This window comes from Cryptotermes secundus, unplaced genomic scaffold (genome assembly GCF_002891405.2).
Source record: "Cryptotermes secundus unplaced genomic scaffold, Csec_1.0 scaffold181, whole genome shotgun sequence".
In the NCBI taxonomy this organism is placed as follows: Eukaryota; Metazoa; Arthropoda; class Insecta; order Blattodea; family Kalotermitidae; genus Cryptotermes; species Cryptotermes secundus.
Window position 1 is genome coordinate 2,404,707 of NW_019723906.1, and position 19,799 is coordinate 2,424,505.

Here is a 19,799-nt window from a genome sequence, read left to right on the forward strand (position 1 = left end):
CAAGATAACTAATTGTTATTAGTTGTCATCCAGTGATTGAGGCTAGCTCTTTCTAACGGACCCAACAGAATAGGTGTTTTCCTTCACCTGAGGACGGAAACAGATCCAGTTTCCAAAACGTCGTGTTTTTATTAGTTATCTTGAAAACCAGGACGATGGATAAAGTCCAAAAACCCAATATATTAACTTCAAGTATGCTTATTACTCAGCTGAGAAACTATTATTTTGCCCATTGTTTTCCATGACTGTGAAATACATTTCTAAGACACAAAAAATTGGAATAGAAAGCATTACGTAACTACAGCCTTCTCTTAGCAACTGAAGTTATGTTCGGCAAGACAAGTAGCTCCACAGGGAAAATATAAAAATGCCATAATGAATTCTGAAGTGTGAAATCTGCTTCTTTAAATGCCTCTTAGAATATCAAGTTGCACAAACGAGACTAAAGGCTGGATGAAAATACAGCCAGATTAGATAAAATTTTTAAGATCTCTATAGAGTTGCAGAAAAAATAGCCAGAATAAGAAATTAAACTAAAGACAGAACCAGGAATATTTTCAGTGAATGAAAAATTGAAGAAAACAGAAATGAAAGTGACATCTCCAAGGAATGAATGGAACCTGCAATACTAAACAAGGTATTGCTCAAAAAGTACAATGAAAATTAAATGTGTGAAGACAGAGAAGAGACAGTCATATATGAGGCAGGACAGAATAACATATAGTACCTGGAGAATAGGTGAAGATGAAGAATTTGAAATCTTACACCTGGGCATCTGCCTCAGTAATTAGATATGTAACCAACAAGTAACAAATTTGTAATCATCATCTGTATTACAAAACATAATCAGGTACAGGACAACATATGTTCTGTCTCAGGGTATGCCTGGAGAAGTTCACTTTTTGCTTCTACCAACAAAAAAGCTTATATAGCATACACCAAGAATATTACGTGCAAGATATTACGGAGAGTGAGTGGTTTAATATCATCTCTCTGACCTAACATTTTACACATAAATTCTTTCCAAATTAAACTGTCTCTTGAATTTATTATTTCTTGCCCCATCTTAACATGGGTTTTTGTAAAATGCATGAGAAAATGTTATACTGAACATCACCATTTCCTTGCAACTCAAACCAAAACGTCTATGAGATCGCATTTTTATAAAGACACTTTGCAAAGCAAATACTAAACCAAAGAATTAGAGCTTAACTCATCAAGGGGGGGGGGCAATTTTTTTCAAACCTTACACAATTTTTCGCAGATCATTAAATTTATGTGTATGATTAACAAGAGTAAAACATGCTAAAACTACAAGATAGTACCATTTTGAAAGCTAGGCCACATACTGACATAAAGCTAGAAGGCAATCACAAGTATGATTTTTCTGTTTTTAAGTACGCACATCATCAACTTCATTCACGGTGAACATAATTCCTGTCAAAAGTATCCTTTATGGTAACTGGTATATGAATGTATATTCATTTCAGATAAAACACAACATACAATGGGCAGACCCAGCTTCATAGCTGCAGTAACTGCAGATTATCTAGAGAAAAAGCAACTTTGTGCAAATGTACATGCCAAAAGCCACCAACAAGTCATTAGCTGGCACCTTCATCCGTATTCCCACAAACTCGTTATCAGTTGTGTGGACAGCTTGTTCCATTCCTCTTTTATATACAGAGTGTCCCAGGAGGAATGTGCCAAACTTCGGGAGGGTGTTCCTTATGTTAAAGTATGCCGATATAACCCAAAACACCTATGTCCAAAGTTGAACGGTTACGGAGATAATGGCCAGAGAAGTGTCAAACTTTGACCGGGGTTACACACTTGTTGATTACAAAATACATATTAAAACTGGCAGGAATATGTGGATTCTGTAATGTTAATAATGTACGTAACATCAAACTAACTTGTGAGTGACGGAAAGCCATAAAAGTGAAGTACAAAATACTCGCTCGCCATGTCATAATTGTCCTTAGGTTTCCAAGCAGTATACATAACACATGACTGGCGAGCGATGACGTAACGTGCTGACTGCGCGTTCTGGTATGAGCCAACTACATAAGCACGGCTAGGGAGTATCATCGCACTCAAGGACAAACATAGATAAGGGCTCTCAGCTGAGAGGTACAGCGAGGTACAGTGCTTGGACCTGCCAGAAGACCACACTTTTCTTGGGCCATTATCTCCGTAACCGTTCAACTTTGGACATAGGTGTTTTGGGTTATATCGGCATACTTTAACATAAGGAACACCCTCCCGAAGTTTGGCACATTCCTCCTGGGACACCCTGTATACAGAAACTAATATTATTTTCTCAAATACACAACCTTGAGGTGACCGGTACAATTTGTCAAGTTCCCTTCCTGGGTCCTTTTCTTTAGATAGTTCTAGAACATATGGCTCTGACATATAATATGGGAAGGATCAAATCCTGTTCCATGGTATATCTACCTTGTGCATGACTTTACACCAACATAAAAATTGTCTTGCTTCACTTCGTAATAACTTACAACCTAAAAATTATCATTTACTTTCAAAGTGCTAGGATGTGGAAGTATATTCTGCAGGGCATTAAAGCGAAGTTTTCCTAATGAGAACAAGATGATCTTCGCCTATCATCCTTTCACCTTTTAATTTGCTTATTGGGAGGTGGAGTCCAACTGGGTCCACTCGGCATGGCAGCCACTGATCGGCCTATTGTAGCCTGCCACGGGTTATTATGATGGAGAATTTGGTGGAATGAAGATTGGCTGGAGAAACTGAAGTACTCTGAGAAAACCTGCCCTAGCAGCACTTTGTCCATCACAAATTCCATTTGACCAGACCTGGGATCGAACCCGGGCCACTGAGGTGGGAAGCCAGCGACTAACCGCTTGAGCTATGGTGCGGCCATCCTTTCACCTTGATTACTAATCTAAAGTTAAAGATTACATGAAATGCAATTATTTTAGCTTCCAATTCACAATCAGCAACATAAACCTGGCATTGCTGCTTGATGTAGATAACGAGAGAATGAAAATTAAGGCGACTAAAACTTTGGGTATCCAATAGCAAAATTAGAAGGACAAAGGCAAACACTATGTAAAGAAGCAAAATGAGAGCATATCAATAGCTTGAAAGAGCGAGCATGCATTTATACTTTCATGACTTCTGTATTAATTACACGATTAAAAAAACCATTCTTGAAAGATGATACTCAGCCAATCACAGAAGTTGGATACTGGACTTTATCCTCAGTCAGTTACATCCACTCAATACTTTCACACACTGCTATCCTCACACCTATGTCTAGCCTCCTGTTTCTCTTGGGTTTTCCAATTAAAATTTTGTGTGCATTTCTGACATCCTGAATCATGTTACATGTCACGCTACTATACCCAAAGACCTAACATCTAATCAGTGGATTCCTTTGGTATTAATATAATAATGGCTACTGTCAGTTCTTAGTGACTTCACATATCCATGTGAAAGTAACTCCAAGTACAAAACAGAAAATTCCTCTATGTTCTGTCAATTCAGCAAGGTGTATGATCACATTTTCCATATATGATTCACCTTTCTTGGACTGTAACCTCACTTTATCTGTGATCTCTGATATTTTGACAAAATAATATGAGAACTTAACAGTCATTATATACACATCATCACAACATTTGCTGATTAACGTCAAAACAAAATGCCACTTTGAAATATTTTAACCAACACCTAATCTTCATGCAAAACATGACTGAAATTCCCCATACATGTTACACTAATGCATGTGACTAATCATATTTTTAAGGAAAATCATGCATTGGTCACAAAGGTAAAGTGTACTGACTAATTTTTCCCGAAATTTCTTGCAAGTACAGGCATGTAAATTATATAAGTACATACAGTACATACATAAGCTTACATATAATGCATGTATTCAATTTCTGGCATGGGAAAAGAGATTTTTCTCCTCTCCACAAATTCCAGACTGGCACCAAATCTCCTACCTAACAGTTACTAGTGGATATTTCCCCAAGAGAAAAGTAGCCATTGCAAAAGAGTTGGCCACTCACCTCCATCTGGTGCCAGGGTTTCGAATGTGTGGAGTTATAAATCCACTCCCCCATACATCTTCAAGATGTGATGCTCAATTATGCACAAAGACAACTGTACCTTTATCACCACGAGGCAACTTTACACAGTAATACGCAAATCTGTTTAAGTTCAATGAAGCACATAAAAAATTCATTGCTTTGAATTCAGACCAAAAGCATTTGCTTTCAAATAACCAGATTGTTATTAGTAAAATTCTGGGGTCACATTAAAGAAATTATACTAGCCAGCACTGGATTAAAAGAACAAGAATAATGCTAATTAGCTCATCCAGAATCTTATTGTATCCTTAATCTGTACCCAACAACTTCTTACAAATTCAAAGGGCCAAAAGAGATCACCACTGCCACATCTCACAAAATTCTGCATCGAATCCACTGGTAACCAAGCTATTATTTCCAAACTTGTAAATCTCAACTCACTGCATGCCTTTGCAGAAAATAAACTGCCATGATATAACATAAGTAAAAACTCTCATTTCATTCTATACTTTACACCGTGTTATATAAATAATATACACTATGTCTACCACCTTTTAAAAATCAGTTACTCCAATATAATTACAAATTAAAATGTACCATGTGATGTGTTTCAGCTTACAATGAGGCTGTTTGAGTTGTTTCTTATACAGCTGAATAACTGCATATAAAATTTGCTGGAACAAAATGCTGAACACTCTTACATGTCTACATACAACCAAGCTACTCAATTTATATCTTCTTCCACTGATGTTCACACAGATGATAACAAAATTCATGCATTAGCCCAGTCTTCAGGAAATGCAAATGCTATACAGTTGGTACTGCAAGGACAGTGAAATCTAAACACTCTTTAAAAATAACATTAGACCCAAACACCAACTGAACATAACAAAAATCTTCTTGGGAAACTAACCACATAAATTCAGAACAGAAGCCTACTGTGAGACCTGAGTGATCAAAATGGTGATGTGATGTGATGCTTTCCAGAAAGAGATGCGTTGTAGAGGATCATTCCCTGACAATGGAGGCAGAAAGGTTTCTGAATGTCAGACTTCCAGTTTAAATTTTAGTGGACAATTGCCTGAGAAGATTATATGACTTCTCGCCTCCACAGAAGCTTCAAAGTCTTGTACCAAGTGAACAGTTTAAATATGCACTTGAAAACAAAGTTACTGCCTTCTCTCACCATCTAAACATTATTAAAAGAATGAGCTGCACTTGAAAGTAATATACTATCACATGACAGAGTGACTACAGATGGGGTTTGGATTGGTAATTGGATTTATTGAACACTTCAGTTATTCAGTATAGAGGGGGTGGGTTTTCCCATGCACCACGACTAATAGTCTATTGTACGTCCCCCTTTAATTTCTACTGTCGCCATACCCTACCGATACTGGTGCCCGCTATCTCCCCTTTCTGCCAGCGAGGTTTCGGGCCTCTACTGGCAGTGGTACCCGATAACTCTCCCATTTCTGCCAGCGAGGTCGGCCCTCTGCTGGCATTGGTACCTGATAACTTCCCCATCTACCGGAGGCATTGGAAACTACTTGGGCGGGAAACTTTTTACCTAATTTTGCTCAGAGGTCTCCTAGAGACATGAGTATCTTTTACGTGCCATAAATCTATGACACGGGACCCACGGCTTAAAGTCCCTCCCGGAGGACGTGTTCCCTGAATTTTTCTGCCCTTAAAAATTCCACGACCTCCGCCGGGTTTGAACCCATGTAACTTGAGTCATGAGGTGGGAACACTACCCATAGACTACGGAGGACGCTTTATTGAACACTTACAGATTGTAACTACAAGTAGCTAATAGCGCTATCCCTAATTCTCACACACGCACACGCACACACGCACGCACGCACTCACTCACTCTCTCTCTGCAGTTCACTAGAGCACGCACTAAGTCTTCTCAGTCTGCTGTGTCTTCATCAGTGGATATTTCCCTGCTCCCAGGCTCAAGTCCTTCCAGGCTGATGGCCACATCACACCAAACTCATACTCTTCTAACTGCCATCTCAAGACTCCCCTTGTAATGGCAGCTGGTCATTATATAGCCTTGGCATGGATCACACAGAAAACATGGCTTCCAGCAGTTACTCCACTGTTGTGTGTTAAACAGCAGTTACTCTAGCAATTGTTCCACAGTTCTTGCTTTGAGCAAATATGTCATATCTAAAATATTCCTGAATGCTCAGCACGCTGTTCTATTAAGATTCCTATTTAGTGATATAAATTAATCTCATGATAGTCTCAATGTAGGTAAAACACAACTTAGATTATATTTCTAGTTTCATAATTACAGCATATTAAACATCCTTCAAAATTACTATATGTTTATACCAGTGATTCACGGGCTATATGCCAACTTCGGCATTCCATGAGGTTCCTAAGAAATCTGAGGACAAATCTTTAAATTGTGTTTTTCATTACAATCACCAGCCTAAAACACCATTTTACTAAACTGAGAAATGCAAAACAGTTTAGATTTCAAATAATCATTTACATGTTTAAAATGTTATATTCAAAAGCTGGAACTACAGAACCTCTAGCTTGTCACCAGTCAAGTGTCAAAATAATATACACTCTCTTTTACAGTAGAAGTGGCTCCATTCTTGTACAAAGCAAAAGGGATAGGTGAACTCTTAAGCATACTGCCAGTGGGGGCAAGTCTTCATGTTATCTTCATGTTAGTGAATATGGCTGAACCACTTGTTTATTATTTGCCATTTGATGCATATGCCTGCAGAAGAAACTGCCAGCCAACAAAATCCTACCTCAAGGTGGAGCCAGCATGAATGTGACCATAAAACAAGACACAGTTCAAAACATATAACCATGCCTTTTTTTCTCTCCCCCCCTCCCCCCTCTCAATCTAATGTTTGGATCTTCGTATTGGTACTTTCATGCAATAATGTGGAGCAGCCAAGACTTCCCTTTTCACATAATTCCCATGCACTAAACCTGTTAGTTTCTCGAACAACTTCAGAAATGATATTTCACACATTTAGTATTAGATGTATGAGCCTAACAGAAAAACATTTTGCTTGCATTTCAATGAACAACTAATTGTTCTTTTCAGTAAGTTAATTTCTGTTTTGTCACTCCATTAACTGGATGTTTCAAAACCAACTTCCTCTGATGATGAGGCGCCACAATAAGAAGCAGAAAATTTAAAGAAAAAATTCATGATTTATCTATGCTGAAACTTTTCTCAATCAGGGGAACAAATCACTCATCCTGAGAAGACAAAAATTGTCCTCCATTTATGTAATATCTTTGCACATAATTCTAATTTTACAAACTTAATGGTGACCTCATGTTAATCTTACTTTCCATATTTATTATATCACACCCATGTGTACATAACTGAGTGTATGTCCCTTCCCTCTTTGCCCGATTTACTTTTAAACTGCCAGATTTTCACGAAACTTGACATGAATCTCATACTACTACAAGCCACACCACATCTAACCTCTTTCATTTCCTGCAATCACTAATGTCAAAAGGCTGGCAGTGAAAATTTCTGAGAGGAGTGAGACACCAGCCATACTTTATGTAAATATTGTGTGGTACTATAAAAAAAACCTCCCTGGTTTTAGTCCACAAGTGACCGTCACTTGTTGGCGAAGTTAGTGCCAACTTTAGCGGATAGAGGGTGTCATGTGGTCAGTGCAACAAATCCTCATGGTTGTTAATTTCAGTTTTCTAGACCGGAGCTGCTATTTCCTTGAAATAGCTTCTCAATTATCCTCACGAGTCTGAGTGGACTCCATTCCAGAACCACTACTTCACAGAAAATCTGGTAGTGCCAGGAATCAAACCCGGATCTCTGGATCTGTAGCCAGGAACTCTGACCACTAGACCACAGTGGTGATCCTTGTGTGGTATTAGATCTCTGAAATATATGCGAAACATGTTGAGGCAAACACTTTAGAAGGTAAAACAACTACAACATGAACAAACCAACCAATGGCACAAGTACAAATATGGTGACAGCATGAAACTCTAGGGCTTTAATAATTATATTTAATAATTCTAGGGCATTTAATAATTTGGGAATCTGTACTTGTGAAAATAATGCACAGAATATATTGCTAAACTGTACAGTTATTATTCTAAATTTCTTATTAACCTCATTACATCAAATAGAGCACCTCAAGGAAAGTAGGTATTAAATATTTTTAATTCTCTTATTGGGGGGTGTAGTCCTACTGGGTCCACTCAGCAAGGCGGCAACTGATTGGCTGATTGTAGCCTGCCCTAGGTGATTATGATGATGGAGAATTTGGTGGAATGAAGATTGGCAGGGGAAACCGAAGTACTCAGAGGAAACCCACCCCAGCGCCACTTTATCAACCACAACTCCCGCTTGATCAGACCCCGAGATCGTACCTGGGCCGCTATGGTGGGAAGCCAGCAACTGACCGGTTGAGCTATGGCATGGCCCATAAAGTAGGTATTAAGTTATTGCTGAACTTCTTGTTTGTACATGGTAACTGATCACTACGGAGTAGAGTGGCATAGCAGGTAGCAAACATAACCATCTTACCATATTTCAACCTACTGTTCCCATTATCCCTGCCACTGATGTTGCTCCCTGTTTTCAAGCAGTTTTCAGCCTTCTCCATGAGTTCCATGATGGTTGCAAGAAAGCATACTTAGCCCAGGATCTCGCTTCTACTCTCCAAAATATTACCACCACCAATACCAAACAGATTGAAAAACATTTATTTCATTCTGAGGTCCCTGCTCAGCAATGTCAGTTTCCTCCTAAACAAGTCACTATTTTTGTTGCAATGTAACGAGTTTCTGAGAAAAGAACCACATGAATCAAACTAACCTTGTTATGGGTCAGCTCAACTTCACAGAAGAAGTGTCTGACTCTTCATGAGCATTTGGAAAAGACTCCCTGTATACCTCTTGCACAATAATTGTCCAGTTTCTAACATCCATAATTTCCTTCAAAAATACGCTGAATATATATCAGACTACAATATTCACCTGAGGGGCAAATTTATACGATTGCTTATAGTAAGACTTCAAAATATCGTGAGTAACCTGATAGTGTTGTCTGAGCTGCCACTAACAACTAGTCGATCTCTATACTGGAGGCATGCAATCCCCCGTTTGTGTCCATTCAGGGTCCTCACAAATTCACAATTTGAAGTATTCCACACTTTGATGGTCCGGTCACCAGAAGCAGAAACAATATACTTTTCATCAAAGTCTACCACATTCACTGCTGCTCGATGTCCAACTAGTACTCGACGCAATGTAATCTCAGTCTGCGACGTCATATCCCAGACTGCAATTGAGCGATCCTGTAACATTATTTCACTCAATTTTAATTCTTTACCACCATTTCTGCCAAGAACATCTATGTATATGTACACAGACACTACTCATTTAAGATCATTTCAAGGACACAGGGTAACATTTTCTTTCCCTTGTAAAACTGTATAACATGTTACATTTATTGTGTGAATACTGCATTTTGATCTTAAAACATGAGAACCTTCAATGACTTATGGCCCTTGCATCAGTTAAGTACTTAATACAAACATACATACTAAAATTCTGTATCATCTGCAGCACATACCGAACTTAATATTCAAATATACTGTGACATGTTGAGCTATGGATGACGCCCCTCCCCCCACCGCCAGCCGTGATGCGCCGAGCAAAGCCGAAGTGAGCCGAAGTTAGCCGAGTCCTAGCATCCTGGTCGCTAGGCAACGCGAGTCAACAGCGATGACGTCACCAAGGGTACCGCGGGTTGCTAGGCAGCGCGGGTAAACAGGATTGCGAGAGACGATGGTAGTAACAGCGGTTACTACCGCTAGCGTTGCTAGCAACACAGCGCCAGGCAACAAGGGTGCTTATTACGTGGCCGTTTTCTGTATTGTCTGATCGAGGCTACATGAGGAGCAGCGAAGGCTATTCACAGTTAGTCCTCGAGCTACCTCCGAGTTAGTTCTGAGTTAGCCAGCAATCAGTCAGTTGTATTGTGGCATTTAAAGTGTAGTATCTGTGATACTGCAGATAGCAGTAGTTCTAAAACTGTCAATTGTGTGATTGTAAGTGCGAATGTGAAATAAAATTCGCTATATCAAATCCGGCGTGAAGTTATTTGTCGCATTATACGCCCAATACGCGACAATACAAACCTTAGAGCATGTGACCATCATGCCATTGTTGAATCGCAGATGTAGAACAGCCTCACAGTGGTGTATGAGTGTATTCACCATTTCACCTGAGCCAACATCCCATACTCGGACTGTTGAGTCACTTGAGCCACTGATGATTACTTTATCATCATACTGAAGACACAGCACAGAACCTGTGTGACCTGTGAGTACCTGAAAAATATTAAGGTATGAATGAATGAATTAATAAGTATATAAATAAACATGCCAGTAAAACTATCATATATCACATACAAATATAAAACACAAGGGAAGTCTTATGGGAAATTTATGGTCATAAAATCCTTCCACCCCTAAATGCATGCCATAACTGTAACGACATTTTATACTAGGAATCCCAACAATACACTATTAACAGAACATAATTTTGCATTATGCTCAACCTGAACTCACTGTTTACTTGAAAGCCTATATTAATATTTCTACCTTTCATATTTCATAAGGAAAGATAACCTTGTGTTATTATGTCGATTAGTAAGGCTACAGAAATTGGGATCCATCACTACAGTAAGAACAGGATGAGTTCCTGCAATGATGTTCTGCCCGCGACTGTTGCGCTTGAAAAGAAAACTGGCATGTAACATGAAAAATTGTGTTCGTGTTTGACTAAGGTGCTGCAAACATTCAACTGAGAGAGGTTTAACTTTTGTATTTAACCCAAATACTAAAACTTATATGCAGCCCTGGGATCACTGAATGAAATATACATATCAAATATGCTTTATCTTTTGTCATCAGTGTGAAAGAGAAAGGAAATGTCCATGACAGAAATTAGGAAACTGGATGTTGATAAAATGCTAACCATTGTAGTAGCTCTGAATTCTGTAAGTACAGTTATCTGTGATGGTGTTGCAAAGGACTCTGGCATACAGATATGTCATGAAGAAAACCACGAGAACAATAACTGGACAGAGCTACAAGGGCAAGTCATATCTTAGTTTTGCCAATTAAATCACTATGGACATTCTTGAACAATCGTCACAATATTACGTTGAACAAAATGTAGTCCACCCCGCTTCTGAAAGGGCATGATGAGAAGAAAACAGTTCCCCTATGTATGACATAGAATGAAGCCCATGTGGCATTAGGGACATTACACTATGTAATAAAATGTACAAACACATATTACTGTTGTGAAAGTCAAAGGCACAATGCAAGAGTCCATTTCCAAAATGTACTAGGTCTTTATTATGCTGGGGAAAATTTATTCACCTTCTCAGTTACAATGACATAACAAGATCAGTGATACTATGTTGTGAGAGCTGTATATTACTGTACAAGCTGAATTTCTGATTTTATTTCAATAAATTTGAATATTTTCAGTGTATTTTTATGTTAGAACTAATACCATGAAGTATTTTTGTGCAATCATCTCTGTCAGCGATTAGTTAGTGTCTGACATTTCAGACACTGTCTCTGTCTCGATCATCAGGGGTTGATGTGATGAGTGTTCTGTTCACACAGTATATTTATACACAAACCTGTGACCTGCCACAAACTGGACTGCATGGCAAACAGTGAGAGGAGTAGAGATAGTGTTCTCCAGCCTCAGCATAGGCCACATGGGGTACAGTAAGTGGAATGAGCTACAGGGTCATGAGAATCCATATTCCTTCTCACTGGTCCTTCCTTAAGGTTTCCAATTACTCACATTTGTTTTATGATGTTCTCTTTAAGAACTAAGGTTTAGCATTTATCAGCAGTCCAATACAACACTAATACCCCTTATATAAACTCATATGTTTAGAAGGTTAGTCAGCAGCAAAAACACAGTGCTCAAGGTTTGTATTTTTGGTACCAAGTGCTTCCAATTAATGAGGTTTTACTGTATTACACTATCTGCAGTAAGTGGTGAAAAGAATAATAATTTCATAAACAGAACTGGGTAGGTCAGTTACAGGAATACAGACACAAAAATTAAACGTAAGAGAATCAAATCACAGAAAAATTTCCCTGCACTGAATCTCCAATATGACGACGTGAACTAAAAAAAAAAAAAAAAGTAAAATTTTCTCAGCACATTTTAATTTCAGCAATATGCATATCTGTGCAATGATCTGTAACAGTGATCACCTAATTTTATTGCACAGTTAGTATTTCCTTGTCCTTGAGCCAATTCATGCTAAGTTCTGGATGCATGGAAGACTGGAAGATGGCAACTTTTTATAAATACCTTAGTACACTGGAGTGTGTTCCGATCCCATATTTTGATCGTATTGTCCCTGAGACCTGACACAATCTTATGATCATCATACTGCAGGCAGTAAACTCCTTTAGAATTTTCTGACCTGCAGTTAATTCTCTGCAGAACATGTCTTCCCATTCTCCAATTATTTTCTATACTCTGAAATATTAAACAAGTGATGTCAGAAAATTTGCAAGTCTGTTCCCTACATCATAATTTTATGTGTAATTAACTCCATGTACCACACAATATGACGATGATGATGATGATGATGATAATGCTACAATTTCCCGGTTTTAAGCCAATTTCTCCTACCACCCAACTACATATGACAAAATACAACACAATAATTACTCTAAATTCTATTTTCTGCACTATTTCAGAATAACAGTACCAATAACAGTACATTTATGAACAATTAAGAACAGAGTAGATCAGAGGCATGTTCACTATCACTCAGTTCAAAACCTTTTGTCTTCCTATCTCCTATCTAAAACTGATTATAATATACTATAGTTTTACCTGATGCTTTAGATCAAAGCGAAACTTGGATTTTCATGCTAAAGAAAACACAGAGCTGAGAAAATATGTCACAAAAAGAGCTGTACTAAGAGAAGGAAGGAGAAAACTGCATAATGTGGGGCTTCATAATTTATACCCCTCACAAAATATTATTAGGGGAATCAAATCAAGGATGAAATAGGTTGTGAGAGTGCAGACTGGATTCAATTGGCTCAGAGCAGGGTCCAGATGCAGGTTCTTGTCAACAAGGTTCCATACAATGTATGGAATTTCTGGACTAGTTGAGTGACTCAGCTACTCAAGAATTATAAACATAAACTTTCATAGCAATATACTGGTCAGACTTTTACTGCCTGCATTCTCTGCTGTCACTGCTGATTCCATTGACAAGGTGGCACATGTTACAAGGTGGTTCAAATATGACCGGGACTGATTTTTTTTTTTTAACCAAAATTGCCAAACACTTACTTCCACATGTCAGTCCTCAACATACTCCCCTCCGGAGTCAACACATTTTTTCCAACATTCTGGAAGCATCCTGATGCCTTTTTCAAAAAAGTCTTGTGGTTGGCGGCGTATCCACTCCCGAACATTCTGGATGATGGCGTCATTCACAAACCGTATGCCTTGCAAGTCTGATTTGAGCCTTCCGAACAGGTAGAAATCACTTGGTGCCAAATCAGGACTGTACGGCGGATGTGTCAGAAGGTTCCATTTCAATTTCTGGAGGGTTTCCATTGTTGTTTTGGCCATATGGGGGCGTGCATTGTCTTGAAGGAAGGCTACCCGCTTTCCACCTCTCTTCCGCTTGGATCGGATCTTTTCCTTCACGTCTGTTGCCAGGAGGTCTGAGTAATAAGCTGCATTGACTGTTCTGGCATCTGTCAGAAAGTCTACATGGATAACCCCCTGCCAGTCCCAGAAGAACGTTGCCATCACTTTTCCTGCCGAACAGCTCCTCCGCACTCTCTTGGGTTTGGGAGAACTGGTATGCCACCACTCGTGTGATGATTGCTGGGACTCGGGAATGAAGTAGTGCACCCACGTTTCATTGGTGGTCACTACAGACTTCAAAAATGCATCACCTTCGTCTTCAAACTGCTGTAGGAGACGACTGGCAACTTGCATGTGCACCATTTTGTTCACGTCCGTCAAAGTGCGTGGTATCCACCATGCATTCACCTTGCGATAGTGTAGGTGGTATTTCATGATGTCTTCTACACTACCAACACTGATGGACAGCATTATTGCTCCAAGTTCCTTGATAGTGATGCGCCTATTCTCATGAATAAGTGCGTCTGCATGATCAATATTTGGCTTGGTGACGGATGTTCGTGGCCGACGATCATGCGGTTCATTCTCCACGCGCTCTCTGCCCTCTCTGAAGCACTTACACCACTCAAACATACGGGTCCATGAGAAACACTCTTCCCCATGCTGTTGTTGGAGTCTGTGGTGAATTTCAGCGGATGGGACGTTTTCTCCGAGGAATCTGATCACAATGCATTGTTCCAAGCTCCGCGGTACCTTCTGTTCACTCATCACTCTAGCAACTACCAGACAGGACTGAACAGGTTCTAACCCTAACAGGAGGGAGGGTGGAGGTTGTGGCTTCACTCTCTCAAGGTTGCACAGCTGCTGCGCAGTGCGGCTTGTTTACAAAAAAATCAGTCCGTCATATTTGAACCACCTAGTTATTAAGCTGTCACACGCAGTACCATGATATATTTCCAGTAATACTTTTCATGTTAGATACATTAGCATCCAACAGGTATTGTTATGGTTTACTGTGAGTTTAATAATATGAAATTAGAGAAAACAATAAGACAAAATGCAGTCACATTTTATGTGAATCTTAAACAGTGTGATTTAAAGAACATTAATAAAACCTCACTTTAAATGAAAAGGCTGAAATAATGCAAATATTGCCCAAAATTCGGCTATAATCATATTTATGTTTCAAAACTTGTATTGAATTACGTGGGTTTTGAAATATGTGAGGTCTTTACGAATGCATTCCTCGCATAAAACGCGAATGCACTCTATATACATGGCTATAACATAACTGCCACTGTTTCTACGGAAATAACCTGGGAGTAAGGCTCATTGTAAAAAAAATGGAGACAAATTAATTTATTATAAAATTATACTCTACATCTTACATCCAAAATTACAGTTATTAAAACTGTAAATTACTAAAGGATGTACATTTTGCCTTGATCGCTTACCTCAAAGGTTCATAAAAAGTTATATGACTATAACACCAGATGATGAAATACAGACTCTATACAAGAGTACTAAACTAGAAATTTGTACTTAATATACAGGGTGATTCAGATAGATGAACTATATGTTGCATTTGAATTCTGTAAAGTACATTTGAAAGAGGATGTTGTAAAGTTTCTAATACTGCCGCTAGACCACTCCAGCACTGCGTCAGTTGTAAGCGAGATGGCTACTATGCAACACAAGATTTTTTACATTTGTGAGTTCAGCAAAAGTGAGTCTGTGACTGCGGTGCAGCGTGCATTTCATCATAAGTTTAACATCCAACCTCCAACGAGGAAGAGCATTTATCATTGGAATAAACAATTTGATGAAACTGGCTCTCTGTGTAAGGGTAAAAGCCCGGGCCGATCGCGTGTATCGGAGGAGAATGTGGAGCGCTCAAAAACATGGAAGATGAATTGTTTCTGCCTCATGTAATTTTTAGCAATTAAGCTACATTTCACCTAAGTGGGAAAGTCAACGGGCACAATGTTCGCATATGAGGGCTACAAAATCCCCATGTAACACTCGAACATGTGAGGGACAGCCCGAAAGTTAATGTGTTCTGTGCAATATCGTTAACAAAGGTTTATTGACCTTTCTTCTTTGATGAAAACAAGTTACTGGAGTAACGTATCTTAGAATGCTGCAAAACTGGCTTGTTCCTCAAATGAATGAAGATTCAGGAGATTACATTTTCCAGAAGGACGGAGCTCCATCCCATTGACACCTGAATGTTCAGCGTTTCCTGAATGAATCTCTACCTCACCGATGGATAGGTCGCATGGGGAATGAAGACCTGGCACTTCAGATCTGGCCACTGAGGTCTCCTGATCTCACACCCTGCGATTTTTTCCTGTGGGGATTCGTGAAAGATGCAGTTTACGTACCATCTATTCCCAAAAATTTGAATGACCAGCTGTGGTGTACTCAGTGATGCAAGATATTTGTCATTGAGTGTGGGATGAATTCAGCTACCGTCTAGATGTTATCCGTGCAGCCAGAGGAGGGCACATTGAACATCTATAAACTTCCATGTATGTATAATCAAATGTAATTTACAGAATTCAAATGCAACATATAATTCAGGAAAAATAGCCAACTGAAACTGCGTCCATCTTTCTGAATCATCCTGTATGTATGTATGTAAAGGATGGGCCATAAAAACTGGCGCTTGCACTGCGACCTTCAATGAGCTACTGTGCTTGTACTTAATATAACTTCAGCTTACATCTATATCTTGAATTATTTTGGGGAACAACGTCCTGTAGAATGAATGATTTGGATGACTTTCTCCTGGCTTTGGTTTGAATAAATACTGTATCCTGTAGAGAAAAAGAAAAGCAATTACAAATAAAATCTGCATAATTATACAAGTGCAGAAAAAACAGTACATAACTTTGGCATTTGATTTTTATATAAGACCAGTTTATATAGGGATAATCCTTTACTTGATTTTTAAACACTGATGGCAACTGCTTTTGTAATGCGCAGCTACATATCACATTCAAAATTGTAGAGAACAATAACTGGAATTATAGCAGCCTTCTAGTAAAACTTTGTTCCATATTTCCTTCTTTCTCAAGGATGAGTGGACTACACTGCAAACAATCTTGTGTCTTAGAACATGGTGTCTCTTTTTTTTTGGGGGGGGGGTTCGACATACATCTCAAGAACTATTTAAAATACAGGATGTCCCAAAAATGTACTCACTCTTTGACTGTCTGTAACTCACTGAAATTGTTTGGTGATGTAGAAATTTACTTCCAACAAGAAGGAGCACCTCTCCACTACCATCGTTAAGTAAGGGCCTACCTCGATATAAATTTGCCGGACAGATGGATTGGGCGAAGAGGTAGCGTTGAATACCCTGCACCTTCATCGGACCTCACACACATGGACTTCTTTTTATGGGGATACCTCAAAGATAAGGTTCATGCCACAAAACCAGCAACAGTCCATGGGTTGAAAGAGGAAATTGAAGGACACTGTCTTCAAATTCCAAATGAAATGCTTTGTACAGTTTGTGATTCCACTGTTTCGCGTTATCAGCTCTGTCTGGATAATGATGGTCATTAGTTTGAACATTTGCGAACATGAATGGTGCAGTACTCTTGTTTCCTTCAATTTAAATCATTAACCTGATATCTATTTAAAGAACACTGCATTTGGTGTAATTAAAAGGGTGAGTACATTTTGGCATACCTGTATAATTGTACCCATGCAGTTCTGACAAGTCAGTATGTACGATTTCATACCCATGCTTTCAGAAAATCTACTTGCAGGAAGGGAAACATTTCATTAATTTTTTTCTTGATTGTACATGAACATTTTAAAGCACATGGTAGATGCAGAGAGGCTGCAACACTGTTTTGTGTTTCTGATGCAGCCATACAGATTGGCAGAGACTTGCAACATTGTGCAAAACTGCACTTTTCATCAAATTTACTTATTATTTTAGAGGGTCATGCTATAACAAAGTCTGGGAACCTATGTCTTGACAGATCCAAATGGATGCTGACATGGGAGCTCTAAACGTAAGTTACAAAACAAATTTACTTCCATTCTGTATTTATCTACTACCTCTTGCTCTACGTGATGCTCAAGTTAAACTCTGTCAAGTACCCCACAAATGGACACATAGCATTTTCTCATTAAGATATATGTTTACTTCATACGTTTTTCTAAATGTTTTAACATCTCTACTGTCGATTAAACAAACCTATATCCACGACAAGTGAACACCAAAGCTGTACATGAGCAAACACTTGCTTGAAAATATGCAGGCCATTAATGTACTCAGTGGTTAATTCTGTATTTCTTCTGGCTAAATTATAGTCAGACTGAAGCCCAATCGACCATCTCTGTGGTCTTGTGGTCAGAGTTCCTGGCTACAGATCCAGAGGTCCTTGGTTCGATTACAGGCACTACCAGATTTTTTGAGAAGTAATGGATCTGGAATGGGGTCCACTCAGCTTCGTGAGGATAACTGAAGAGCTATTTGAAGGAAATAGCGGCTCCGGTCTAGAATACCGAATTAACGGCTGTGGGGATCCGTTGCACTGACCATGTGACACCCTCTATCCAGAAAATTTTGCACTAACTTCACTGACAAGCGGTGGTCGCTCGGTCGGTATAGTTCACTTGTGAACTACAGGCCACAGAGTTTGTTCTTGTTTCTTTTTGCTGAAGAACAATATGAAGGGAATAGCCAGAGGAAAGCAAGCATGGAAAACACAAAACTGGGACGAACATATCTGGAAACCTTGTGTGTTCCACACTGCAGCTCAGATGGGATTTTATAACAAGTTTATAGGAATTTTCCTTGATTAGCAAAATTCATCAATCAGGAAATACACATGAAAGTGACATTCTTAATATTTACACATGTCATATCAAGAGATGTTTACAGATCCACATATTCTTACCATCCTCGCCGTTCTGCAAGACCTCTCCATAAAGAGTCTGTCCTAACTTTCCTTTCTATTAACTTCTTCCATAGCATTCCTTCTGAGATGACTCGATACCATTCCTTGCAGACCAGTTCAGCTGCACAAAGGGAATCGGCATCCAGGTACGAGAGGATACTTTCTGCTACGTGGTCCAAACCTTTCTCTGCCACACATTAATACACCCCACCATTAATTCCAGTTATAGCCTAATAACACATAACTAGTATAAATAGATTTAAAATCTTCTGAAATAGTATTTCAATTCAGCAACACTGTGACTGTTCATCCATAGATTGCATGTTAATTAATCTTTACTGTCCAAGTGTCTCTCAACTGTGTCAGCACATGCTGTAACCCAGCAGGCCTATCACCACTGTGTTTATGATATTAATCCCATTACCACAGAGTCAAAATAGGGCCACCAGTATCACAGCAGCTAGAGACTTATATCCCTTATCCCAAATAGTATAATATAATTTCATTACTTCATTGAAAAGTTTGAGACAATATATATGGAATTCAGAATGTAGTGTCAATTTGATTTAACTATCTGAGTTCAAATTTATAGTGATAAGTAAAATACACATATCAAACGAGAGGCAATATTAGTTTTCTACATTTTTCGATTTTTATATAGCATATAAAAGACAGATTCTGAGCTGCAAAGTTAGCAAGCACTTTCCTATCTGACCTACTTTTAATTTCATTATAAATATAATTTCTAAATACCTGAATTTACTTACTTAATTACTTACTTATATCTCAGAATTGCAGGGTTTTTGGACTGTCAATCATCCGGTATTCTACTCATAGAAAACAGAAAACACAACGTTTTGGACACTGGATCTGTTTCCATTCTCTTTCTATGGGATCCAACTGAGGTGGTGTCTTCCCACCCCCTCACCTGTGGACGGAAACAGATCCAGTTTCCGAAACGTTGTGTTACTTAAAATACCAGTCAAGGGATGAAGTCCAAAAACCCAGTAATTCTGAGTGTTATATACCATCGTCAGAACCCTATAGAATCTACTTACTAACTTGTGTATTTAAGATTTACTTAATTCTGATTTCAAAGTTCAGGTTA

At 38.8% G+C, this 19,799-nt stretch overlaps 1 protein-coding gene across 3 annotated transcripts in view; it reads right to left on the reverse strand.

Annotated features, from left to right (window-relative positions):
* Positions 1-19,799, reverse strand: part of LOC111861980 (beta-TrCP) — a 90,581-nt gene that overhangs the window by 19,590 nt on the left and 51,192 nt on the right. For all 3 annotated transcript variants that reach the window (XM_023846981.2, XM_023846982.2, XM_023846980.2), the window contains exons 3-7: positions 18,692-18,878; positions 16,495-16,588; positions 12,462-12,632; positions 10,250-10,441; positions 9,141-9,403 (exon numbers count right to left, since the gene is read on the reverse strand). In XM_023846981.2, the coding sequence (XP_023702749.1) occupies positions 9,141-9,403; positions 10,250-10,441; positions 12,462-12,632; positions 16,495-16,588; positions 18,692-18,878 (907 nt within the window). The remainder of the gene's footprint in view (positions 1-9,140; positions 9,404-10,249; positions 10,442-12,461; positions 12,633-16,494; positions 16,589-18,691; positions 18,879-19,799) is intronic.